Source organism: Capricornis sumatraensis, chromosome 2 (genome assembly GCF_032405125.1).
Source record: "Capricornis sumatraensis isolate serow.1 chromosome 2, serow.2, whole genome shotgun sequence".
Lineage (NCBI taxonomy): Eukaryota > Metazoa > Chordata > Mammalia > Artiodactyla > Bovidae > Capricornis > Capricornis sumatraensis.
In genome coordinates this window covers 18567819-18580259 of record NC_091070.1, presented here as the reverse complement: position 1 = coordinate 18580259, position 12441 = coordinate 18567819, and the positions used below count along the sequence as shown (strand labels likewise).

Sequence of the window (12441 nt, the reverse complement as noted above, 5' to 3'; positions counted from 1 at the left end):
GCCTGGAGAATCCCATGGACAGAAGAACCTGGTGAGCCACAGACCATGGAGTCGTAAAAGAGTCAGACACGATTTAGTGACTAGAGAACAACAAAGACAATGCTATATCCTAGGGACAGAAAGGCCCAGGCAGCCACCCTTCAGCCTTCTAGGGCCTTCCATTTTAACTAACCAGCGTTAAGTGTTTCAGTGGCCAGGAGGGAAGTATCCTTGGGACTATGGGGCCAAGGGCAGGGATGGCCAATTCTACCTGAGGGTAGCAAGGGCTTTGCTGGAGAGGAGGGGACTTGGAACTGTCTGGAAGATGAGCAGGTAGGTGTTCATCATGTGCAACTGGGGCAGAGTGGGGCTGAGGAGGCACGAGCCACTTGGTGAGACTACAGGAGCGGTGGGAAGGGTTAGGGGCTTCTCTGAGCAGGGACACAGAAGCAGCCTTTCAGGATAACAAGCTCCTCCACATCTCTCAATCTAAGGTTCTTAACCTGGAGCCAATGGACTCTAGGGCATACACTGCAGGGCTCCTCAACATCTGTGAGCTCATAAAATCAGAGGCAGATATGCATTTCTTCTGGGGAGATGATCCAGAACTTTCACAGGATTCTCTAAAGGGCCTGCGATTGCCAAGGAGAAGTGAAGAAGAAACACTCAATAGGACACTGAGTAGCCTGAATACCAAACTGTGATATAGAAGCCATGGTTTCTGTCTCTGCATCCTGCAGTTAGCTTAGTACCTGACACATCATAAGTTTTCAAAGCTAGCATACCTCAAGGGATAAATACAAGGAGATGGGAAGAAATCACCATTTTCATCACCAGAACAAACACTTTGAGTACAGACACTTGTGTGCCAATTGGTGGGCTAGGCTTTACAAACCAATACCTCTTTCCAGAAAGGCACATGGAAAAATATCTTCTCAACTTCTTATTTGAAGGATTGTAAAGCCAAGTTCCTAAATGTGAATACAAGTCACCCAGGGCAATTCACTGCAATTCCCCAGATCAGACTCAAACTTTAGCTGGCAGTTGCCTAGCAACGAATAACCCCATAGACACATCACCAAACCAAGATGTCGAAAGGGTATTCTGTGGACAAGTTGGTTCTGAAAACTAGCCCCCATGCGAGTTTGTCTGCCAGGGCCTTTCTGGGACTGTTGGGGGAAGGAGCAGACTTTGCAGCCAAAAGGAAGCTGGAAGTCGGAGGTGGGAGGGTGTTCAAATGGTGGTGTATAATACGGGGGTGCAGAAACGGACAGCCAAGGGTTGAGGGAGCAGGCACTCTCAAACAGAGAAGGCAACTGGTCCCTCTGCAGGCCCTCTTTCAGAGTCTTTGCAGTTGCAGAGCAAATTCCAGCCACATCTAAAGACATGGAATGTGGCATGAAGACTTGTCTGCAAACACTTCAGTATTCTTACCTTGAGAATCCCATGAACAGTATGAAAAGGCACCTACCTCCAGCCCCGCCCTGAAGTCATCATCCTCCAGAGAGTTCCATTAAACTATGTCAGGTTGGAATGGGCAAGATGACATACCTCCAAGCCCTGGAAGCAGTTTTTATCCAACTCTCCAGAGCGCTCACTCCCTCATAGAGGCGGCAAGCATGAAAGAGGCAGAGAGATGAGAAAATTTTCACTTTCTAAAATTCAGATTCCCCCCCCCCCGCCCCCCTTTAATGAGAAGCTCAGAGACTCCTCCAGCTAAGTCAGGTGAGACTGGGATTCCTAAGACAAAAGTTCTCATCCAAACCATGGCAGAGACCAACACTTGGCACCTCTCTCTGTGCGGTGGTAGACAGCTTGGGAAGAGAGGGTGGGTCTTCTTCAGCACCTTTCCTCCTGGAAGGCCTTGGGGGACAGGGGAAAGGGGTACACAAATAGACCAGTCTGGAAGCGATTCAGGAAGAACAAATGCGGAAGTCAAACAACAACAAATAAGGCGGATATAAATCCAGATAAAATATTAAAATCATTAAAGGGCTGCTGCTCCCTGAAGATTGGGAAAAATGAAGAGAGTTAATTAAAAGCAATCTCCATGCACTGCTGAGCCAGCCGGCCCTGATAAATCAACAGCTGGGGCTGCTGTGGAGGGCAGTCAAGGGGCTTCAAGAATGGGGGGGTGGGGGGATGCTTTCCGGGGGAGGGGCACCACTGCCAAGATGGCAGTGACGTGGAATTGAACACAGTGACTCAAGTTTCATATCTTATTAAATATTTTATGACCCCTGAATAAAACTGTTCTTCCGAGGGGGAGAACTTGATCATTTGGATGAACAAAAAGTGAGGAAGAGAGGGATGAAGAGGTATTGTTTGTTTAAGCATACTTGGGACCTTGATGTCAGCATCTCTGATCTTACCCCCAGGACAGAGGCTTTTGCTTTTTTCTCTCTACCTGATCTGCCCAGGTAGATGCATCTTCTAAAATCTCTCTGAAAAATTCTGGACTATGTTTCTTTGAGGGGCTGAGGGAAGTAGTGCCAAGTCAGAGAAATGAATGAAGAGGAAGAGGAGATAGAAAAGACCTTCAAAATTCTCATTGCTGATCCAAGTCAGACTTTCAGCACAAAACTAAAGGTCAGTGGAAACTGTGGGAACTTTCTTTTTTCTTTCTTGCTTTCTCTCTCCCCCTACCCCTTTTCTTTCTCTACTTCCTTCCTTCTCCCTTGTCTCTGCAGTCAGATAAAGTTTCTGTTCTTCATTTTAAACAAAAAAGAGCTCAGAATTTTGGGGGCCAATCTAACCAAAAAAAAAAAAAAAACCCCAGCAATTTTAGAGTGTTACAAAAATGGCCCTTCACTATTCTAAAGGAACCCTCCAGTTCTCTCTTGATGGAAGTATAATCAAGAGAAATGATTGGGAGAAAGTAGCGTTTTTTTCCTCCATAGAATTGGGATTGGAAGGGGAGTGTGTGCATGGGGAAACATAAGGAATTATGCATTTGGATATGCATTTTAATTAGGTGGACAGAAGCAGCCGCCTGTTAATTTTTCTTGCTTGTTTCCACTTAGCATTCATCACAGGCAGAACCACCATAGAGCGCTCCCACGATAATAGATGGTTCTGCATTGGCTAAGTCCTCGGGGAAAATAATTAGCAGGAGAGAATATATTCTCTCCACTTCGACTACCCCATCCACCCTGCCCTCCCCCACCTCCAGCACCACATTGCCTCCCCTCCTCCCCCGCCCCCACAAACAACAGTGGCTTCCCTAGCCGCCTAGGGGAACAGTCCACCTCCTGGTTTAAAGGATCTGGAAGGAGAAACAGACAGACTAGAGGCCTTCCTTGGAGTGGAAGGTCCTAGATGCCAAGAGGGAGGCTACTATGCTGCTTAGGACCAAGGGGCAGACTGGCAGGCAGGACTGGCCAGGACAGGATGAAGAAAGTTCCAAAGAGGGTGAGACAGTTCTCACTAAGCTCAACTAGCAGCCCAACAAAGACAAGTAAAGAGTCCTTAGTTGAGGAGAATGGGAGCAAGGATGACATTTCTCACTTAATTTGCTTTTATAAAGTACAGGAATGCTGTGTTTCTGCAGCAAGCTTGAATCTGAAGCATTTCCAAGGCTGGCAAATAACTCTGTTATTCTGAGATCTGACCCTCACCACCATGCTGCCCACATCTACTCATGTACAAAGAATTAATTCTTGCCACTGACCCCTAATGCCAACATCACATCCTCCTTGCTTACTAGCAGATTTAAACCCCAGCCCCACCTTCTCCCCTTCTCTCTCCCTGGAGTCTTCTTGGTAGAAGGAGCCAGAGACTGCTGGATGACCAGAGCCCAAGTTCCAGGAGAATGCTCCCTCTGCCCGCCAGCTTGTTTCCTCTGATTGCGGATGGACTCAGTATGAGTTGACATGGAAAATGAATCGAAGGCTTCCCTTGAGCTCCTATTCTCACCTATTTCAAACCCGGAAGATGGGAAAACCCCACTGAGATTCCAGGGCTATTTACACACAGCTGGATGAGTGAGGCTTTGCATTTCCTGAGAAACAATGGTTAGACAGGATGTGGAATGCCAGGATCTTTTCATTAATTTTAGTTTTAATATAATAAAGTGATGTTTGATACTTGCGATATTGTTGACTCTCTGAGAAGCCACCCCCCGCCCCCCCGCGGTTAGCTACGGGGAAACTTGGCAGCTCTAGTAACACCTCCCATTTGTACTTTACACTTTCTGAAGTGTTTTCACATCCATTGTTTCATTTGGGCCCTTCAGGGGGAGGTAAGCAGGGCTGAGTGCAGGGAAGGGAGGCCAAAGGAGATGCAGGCCCTTCTCCCCTTATGAAAAGATAGGTCAGATTCACTACCTCCTGACCTTCAAGCTGTCCTGTCATCCCAGGTGTTTCCCGCAGGAACACCTGCTGCCTGATGAGACCTCCACTCTGCCTGGGAAACCTTCGCTCCAGCCCCACCAGGTGACTACTAGTGCTGCAGCCTCTGGGGCCTCCCCAGGTCCAGACCCTGACCCCAAGGGAGTCCCTGCCCTCAACGGGTTGGGGGTGGGGGGGTGGTGACAAGATGAAGGCAATCCTCATGGCTGGGGATAAAAGAAGTGAGTCTCTGAGTTCCCGGGGCATTTATCCTCCACCCCCAGAATAGTGATAGTCCTAAAGGGGGAGGCAGGTAAAGAGGTTGAATTCTATGATGCCATGAGTATTTGTTTTAAGTTTAGAAGAAAGGAGTTGCCTGTATTATCTAGAAATGTACTCCATGAATCTTAATGAGTCTAAAAATGAAGCGGGGTGGGGGGGAGGGGGTCTAGGCATATACCCCAAAGAACTGAGAGCAGGGATTCAAACAGCTACTTACACACCCATGTTCATAGCAGTATTATTCACAAACGCCACAAGGTGGAAACAACCCCAGGACCCATCCCTGGATGCATGGATAAGCAAAATAAGGCATATATATACAGTGGACTATTACTCAGCCATAAAAAGGAAGGAAGCCCTGACACATGCTGTAACACAGATGAGCATTAAGAACACTATACTAAGTGCAATAAGCCAGTCACGAAAGGACAGATATTGTATGATTCCACTCATATGAGGTGCTTAGAATAGGCAAATTCATACAGACAGAAAGTACAATGGTGGTTACCAGAAACTGGGATGGGGTGGGAGGAGGATGTCCTCATTAAAACAGAGGATGTTATTGTTTAATGGATATAGAGTGTGTTTAGGATGACTTTTTAAATTCTGGAAATGAATACAGAATATTCTGGTAGTTATACAACACTATGAATGTACTTAATGCCAGTGAACTGAACACTTAAAAAAAGGCTAAAATGGTATGTCTACATGTCATACATGCTAAATATACATGTTATGTATTGATACATCTTACCACAAGTACAAAAAAATTTAAGGGACTGCCTCTGTAGCCTGGAGGTCAAGGCGACCATTTTGTTTTTTCTTTCATTTTGCCTAATTCTCACAATTCAGGCTTCTGTGAATGCCCTGATGGCTTTAACAACCCCCTCTTCCTCCTTTAGACATGTAGAAAATTGCCAAGGGAGCTAGCTGTCAACCAAAGGAAAGCCTGATAATAATGCCTCCAGAGGAATCTGGCATGTTCTGGAGGCATGTCACTGAATGAGAGGCAGTGAATTCCACTTTAGACACTGCTAATACCCACCTGCGTAAGGCCAGACTCTGTGTGTCTACTGAACACCTCCATTTCCTCAGCAGCATCACGGGGTGCAACAGAGGAAGCTCACTGAGACATCAGTACAGGCCCAGCCACTGCAGTTCACTGAATGGTCGGGTATTTGCAACTGCCCAAATGGAAATGAAATAAGCATTTATTTCCATGTTAACTGGGATGGGTGCCATGTTAGAAGAGCAGTAGATTGAAGGAGACTGTAGATAAATGAAATCCAGAGAAGAAAATCTTCTGCTTGGTTCCCTTTTTTCCACCATACATTTACACAAAACAGGAAGAAAAAGATAGATGTTCTCAATAATTCTAGTCTTTTGCACAACCAAAAACATAATCTGAGTGCTTGTAAACAGAAAAAAATAGGCCAGTTAATCTTCTCATTTCTCTTTCCCGTCTTCATCCCCTGGTTGGAGTGTTAATGAGGAGAAAAGTGTTCAAAAGGGAGCATCAGAAGAAAAGACTACGTTCTCAATGGGCCACCACCTGGCCCTCAGCCTTGGGCCCTGAGAAGAGAGAGATCAGAGCCCAGTGGCAACAGAAGGGGGCAAGACAGGAACCAGAGAAGATGAAACTACAGGAGAGCCTACCAGTCTTAACTCCCTTTTAGAGCCACACTTTAAAAATGAGGAGGAATTCAAACACTGGTCCCTAACTGTCCTCCTCTTCCTTCCTAATCAACCATAGTCTAAGAGCCCCCAGTTTTTTACTGGAAAGGAATTTGGCAATCAAGGTGCATCACCTTCATCTTTAAGACAAGGAATATGTGGCTCAGAGAAGTTCTGGGTCTAAGGTCTCATAGCTGGTGAGAAGTAGGGCTGAAAACTGAGCTCAAATCTCCGGGATCCTCTCCCTGAAGATTTTACTTCTGAAGCTACAAAGGCATAGTCACTGGTGAGAAAGTATAAGAGGGATGGAGTTTGACATAAGGCCATAGGGATGACTGGTGAAAGTTTGAGAACTGAAAAACCTTTTCTGGTGGAGCTTCCAGTTGAAGTTAATACCACAGCAGATTTTCGAAGTGAATAACAATGAGAAAAACTCACTCATTTCATAGCAATCTAAGATGACGGCAAGCTCTGGACTCGAGGAGGGAGGAGAGGGTGCAAACGGGGATTAGACACGTACCATCATTGTTCCTTGGACTCAGAACTAAGTCCTGGAGGTGAAGGTCTCAACATGGGCTATTTGAACCCCATTATTAGGAGCTCCTGCCCCTCCCTGCTTTCAAACACAGCCCCCTAAATCTTAGCCTGCTTTCCTTGTAACCCCCCACCCACTGCTACTATTCACAAACACACAACCTAGACATTCCCAGCACAGGTTGCTCCTCTTCTCCCCTCCCCCGACCCAAACACCTCCTAACCACTGCTTTTAAAACTCTGATGCAAATCACAGGCTTCAAAAACCTTCCTTCAGTGACAGTTTTACGATGCTAGCTCCATTCATCCATATGGGTTGACAGACTGTGAAACACTAGTAACCGGACCAATAAGAAAAACAGATTACAAAAACACCACAACACCTCATCTCTCCCCAGTTGCTCACACAACTAAAGAAAACTTTGGAGCTTGCAATAGATCATAACATCAGTCTCTCTTGCTGTTAAACAATCATCTTCTCAGAGTTCCAGACCACACAGTAGTTTTATCCACTTATCTATCCCCTCCGCATCCCCTCTCCCCAGGCCACTTCTTTATCTTTTCTTGTTAAATACCTACATGTTTAAAGATTATTTAATGCTAGGGTCATGCTTACATAGGCCCCTGCTGGAAAACCATGGCTGGGCAAAAACTGTTTCAGTGGTTGTGGCATTTCAGGGGCTTGCCACATTGGGCTACATTTGTCTTCTAGTGACTTTCAGAACACTCAGAAACCACAAAAGTTACTTTGCAGAGGTTGGGATAATAGACAGGCCTGAATTCTGATGCTTTTCATGACCCACACCCAGCACCACTACAATCAGGATGGCTGTACTTTCAAAACTGAAACATTAGCCTCAGTTTCCTTTCTTTTTCTGGTGCAAGCTCAAAACAAAGCTTGGTTGACCATGGCATTTTATTTTCTGCACTGATCTGAGCAGATGGCTCTGGAACAGCTTTAGACATTATGGTGTTTCTCAGATGTACCTAAATTTCAGCCACCTGCATGGTTCCAAAAAGACAAAGGAGGATGAGAAGTCTCCAATTAGGTTGCCTCTGAATTCCAGGCCACTTTCTAGAACTAAGCAACTCCCATTCAACTGGAGACCTCTGAATGTCTCCCAGGTGGTCTGCAACCCCAGCAGTTTTCTGTGACGATGCCTTCATTTGGGTTCTGGCAGAAATTAATAACCTTTATGGGTATCTCATCAAAACCAGACATGCTTCCCACTGAAAAATAATGTGTGCTAATGAAGTTTAGAGAATTTAAGGCTTCCCCCCGCCCTCACCCCAGTGGCAACCAGAAGCAGATGGAGAAGGTGGTTCTTAGGCATCTGTTGGCTTAAAATGTCTGAGGGTCCTTTTTCATAAGGGGCTAAAATAATGTCCATAAAAAGCTGAAAGCTCACAAATCGCAACCCCAGTTTTCCCCATTTAGTACCTACCCAAATCCCCCACCCCAACAGAAAGAGCCAGAAGCAGATTAGAACCAGGAATGTGTCCCCTCTGTGCCATCCTCTCTGATAACCTAAACTGAGTGCCACAGCAAGAGTGAGGTCTGGCTTCTAAGTGGCAACAATTTCACAACTTTCACAGGCACAAAACCACTTTAGATTAGAATACATGGTCTCCAGGTCAGAGTGAATAAAAAGACGAGATCTGAGGTCCATCTGTACACATGACCAGCTGTTTGACCTTGGCTGAGTAAGTATATTTGCTTCTCACAGAGTTGTGTCCTTAATTACAAAACAGAGGTTTGTTTTTTTTTAAAAAGCCTCCAACCAAGGGAGTGAAGTGAAGTCGTTCAGTCATGTCCGACTGTTTGCGATCCCATGGACTGTAGTCTACCAGGCTTCTCTGTCCATGGGATTTTCCAGGCAAGAGTACTGGAGTAGGTTGCCATTTCCTTCTCCAGGGGATCTTCCTGACCCAGGGATTGAACCCAGGTCTCCTGCATTGCAGGCAGACACTTTACCCTCTGAAACTCCTTACAAAAATGTTTCAATACAACTACATATCTAGATGTTCACATGTTATAGGTATGACCAGTCTACTGGTCTCATTATTTATAAACAAATAGTTACTTGGGATAAATCCTTGTTGGTTTATATGGAATAATTAAATAATAACAACGGTTACTCTTTTCTAAGCAGGCAGTTAGTATAATAGATATATATGTGCATAGTCCAGTCTGGCAGAAGGTGGCAGACATTCCCAGCTAAGTGCATACAAACCAGGTTTTGATAACTCAATAAAAGAGTAAGTTGTTTAAAGTGTTGATAGCAGATTTGGGGGAGGGTGGTTAACCTGAAGTAGAATATCAAATAAGATTAGAATTTATATTAAAGCATTATGTTTGTCAATCAACTATACCCCAACATAAAAAACTTTTTTTAATTTTTTTAAGAATATAGCCGAGCAAAAAAAAAAAAAGGGCACTATGTTCCCTAGGTATGTAGCAATCAACCAGAATATGATAGGTAATGTGGCAGACTTACACATAGACAAATGGATTATCAAATCCATATTTATGTTACCTACATGTATTTACTTCCCTACACGGCCCTTATCTTGCTTGTCCATGTAAGAAATAAGGGTGACTCACACATCTAGGCTCAGACAATGTAGCTGCTAAATTAAATAATGTGCAATACCTATTTACACATCATACATGTCCATCGATGCTTTCATATTCTATCTGCCCAGATGTGACTGCTTGGTTGTGGGCCCACCTGCTGCGTTCCCTTTGTGATCTGATCAGTCCAGGCGGCTCCTGTTTCTGCCTCTAACACCCTGTTGGGCAGTAATAAGATGTTAAAGGCGACAACAGACAGAGAAGCCAGGCTGTCAACTTCAGAGAGGAAGGGGCTGAAGGGTACAAGGAGGAGGAATAAGAAAGGGAGTTGAAGGGAGATCAAAGACAGGCAAGAAGAAAGCTGAACTGCTGAGAGAGGAGATGTGACTCCAGGAGCTTGGGGCCCAACAGAAGACCCCAAAGCAATGAGATTCAAACTGTGCCGTCCAATATTATTCAAGCTATTGAATTACTGAATGTTCCACGTGGAAAAAGCTGGTATAATGAAAAATGGTCTCTACGCAGCTTAGGCAGAGCCCTAAAGAGGTGTTGCTCGTTTCTTCCAGAACATTACCTACTGCCACTTTATCCCCCGTCCTAGAGGAAACCTTTGTGTGACCAGTTTCTATAGGGGGCGTCCTTGGTGTTGCCTTTTTTTTTTAAGGGAAGGAAGAAAAAGACTGAACGCAGACAGAAAATGCTAATGCTGTTCAGCTCCGTTTCATTGTCAGGAGGGACACAGGAGGATAAAAACGTAGCTCTCCAAACCTTTCTCCCTGCTCCCCTCCTCCCAGCACCACCATCCATCCCTTCCGCTTGATGTGCCTCTGCGCTTTGTTCTAATTTATCCCATGCATAATTTATTCACGTGTGTATTGTTTCCTGATCAGCAACTTCTAAAAACAAATGAAACATATAAGATGTTCTATTAAACAAGTTGTTTTTCAAAATAAAGGCAGATGATGTCGGTCTCCCCGTAACGTCGTGCATGCTCCTGTGTTAGGAGTTTAAAAACCGTCTAGGGCGCAGGAGGCTCGGCTGGTTGGTCGTATTGTTTACACCCACTTATCCCCAGGGAAAGGGATCTGGATGCAAAAAATGAGCGGCTAATTATAAATGACCATTCAACTGCCACCTAGAAAAAGCCGACTGGAGTGTCGTGTGTATGCTAGTGTGTGTGTGTGTGTGTGTGTGTGTGTCGACACGGAATTACAAATACATCACATTGCAACTGTTTCTAATTTACAAAGTACAAGTGTAATAATTCAGAACTAATTCCAATAACCAGCCCGCGACTCTGTCCCTTTCCGCACTTCTAAAACCCCACCCCACACATACACCCTCCCCGCAAAACGCATCCTTCAGCGGTCCAAAATAAACAGAAACAAAAAACTGGAGCGGGCAGGAATGAGTACAGAGATATTGCGCCGGCCCGCGCGTAAGCGGGTTCCACGGTAACGAGGGTACCGCTTTCCCAACAGGAAACAAACCTGGCACACAGGCGAAATAGATTTCTCTAACTTGAGTTTGCCAGGAGGCATCCGCCCCGCTATGCGTTTTCGGCTGGAAATGTGAAAACTGCAAATCAGCTGAGGGCTCGGTTAAAAACTGACAGCATCAGCGATGTGGCTAGCGAGAGCGACGAAGAGAGGGGATGCCGCGAAGTTACGCCCATTTATTCTGCCATAAAACATTTGCTTTCTTGGGTGAAACACTGTGGCGTTCAAGTGCAGTGTGTCGGAGCTTCGGAGAGAGAACTGAAGCCGGGAGCTGCTCTCTAATCAGCCCCCGTTTCCAACGTCCTCTTAGCAGCGTTCGTGTGTGTGTGTGTGTGTGTGTGTGTGTGTGTGTGTGTGTGTGTGTGTATGTAAAACTCCGAGATCTGGGACATTCCTACCCTTTTCCCCTATTACCGATAGGAGATGGCTGGTGCAAACACTTCCCATTCTCTCTGCGCTTTCCTTCGCGTTAAGACCCACCCCCCCGCTGCCCTCCTCCCACCCCGCGCGCGAACCTGGCTTTCAACTCCTAGGGGAGCCGCGGGTGCGGACGCGGAGGCGCTGAGTTGAAAGAACCAGAGTGGGCATCAGCCACGCACCGTAGAGAATTCGGCACGAAACGCCCCCCCGCCCCCCCCCCCCACACACACACACCCGCACCTCCCTCTCTCCTCTCGCCCGCGGCTTCCAGCCCAGCTGCGAAGTCCTAATCCCAGGCGCGCAAACCCCCCACCCAGCCACCCACCCACGTCGCGCCGCGATCCGAGGGAGCGCCCCTCTGCCAACATCACTGCCAGTAGCACCCCTTTTAGAGCGATGCTAGTTTTCCGAACCACCCCCGGCTCCGCGATCGCGAGCGGACTTGGCGGCTTAACAGTTCCACCGACTGGAAGGAAGGAAGGAAGGAAGCCAGGATAAAAAGGAGTGGGGGAGGAAGGCGGGCAGGAATTGGCTGTGGGACCCGGGGCTGGCCCCTGAGTGTCCTCGCCCAGCCCGCCCCCCTCCGTCCCGGATCTGGGCGTCCGCTCAAAGTCTCCCGGCGGCGGCCAGAGGCACCTGCCCCTCGCTCTGGCCGGGAGCAGACGCTGCCGGCTCGGGCGGCGAGCTCCCCAATAAGCTGCCTCTCGCTCGCCTCGGCTATTCACCCGCAGGAGCCGAGAACACCATTTATGAGACCTGCAGCTCTTCCCTGTCTCCAAATCAACCCCAAGTTAACCCGAGTCGTTCATTTACTACAGCCCATTCCCGGACAAACACACCCGTAGACACACCGGCGACCGCCCGAAGCGCCGTCACGTTCCCGGGGGCTGCCCCGGCAGGAAAGCCCCGGGCAACTACCTGGGCCCCAGGGCTCCCGGGACCCGCTGCTCCCCCCTGCGGTGCTCCCAACTCCGGAAGGTTTGCACAAACTCCCCGCAAGCGATCGGAAGGCAGAGAGCGCCCTGCAAACTCCAGAGCTGCCGCGGTCCGGTCGCCCCGGAGGACCTAGCAGCCGGGCGGGGGGCCGCGGGCTCCGGAGGCGCGGGGCTCAGCCAAGTGCGCCCAAGGCGGCCCCAGAGTCCAGCGCTAG

The 12441-nt window shown here is 47.4% G+C and overlaps 1 protein-coding gene across 1 annotated transcript in view; it reads right to left on the bottom strand.

The window, feature by feature from the left end:
- The window catches only part of DPF3 (double PHD fingers 3), a 222206-nt gene extending 211140 nt beyond the window's left edge, over positions 1-11066 (bottom strand). Inside the window, 2 exon segments of the mRNA XM_068964374.1 lie at positions 10863-10885; positions 10887-11066. Of these exon segments, the coding sequence (XP_068820475.1) occupies positions 10863-10885; positions 10887-11066 (203 nt within the window).
- Between the last annotated feature and the right edge of the window lie 1375 nt (positions 11067-12441).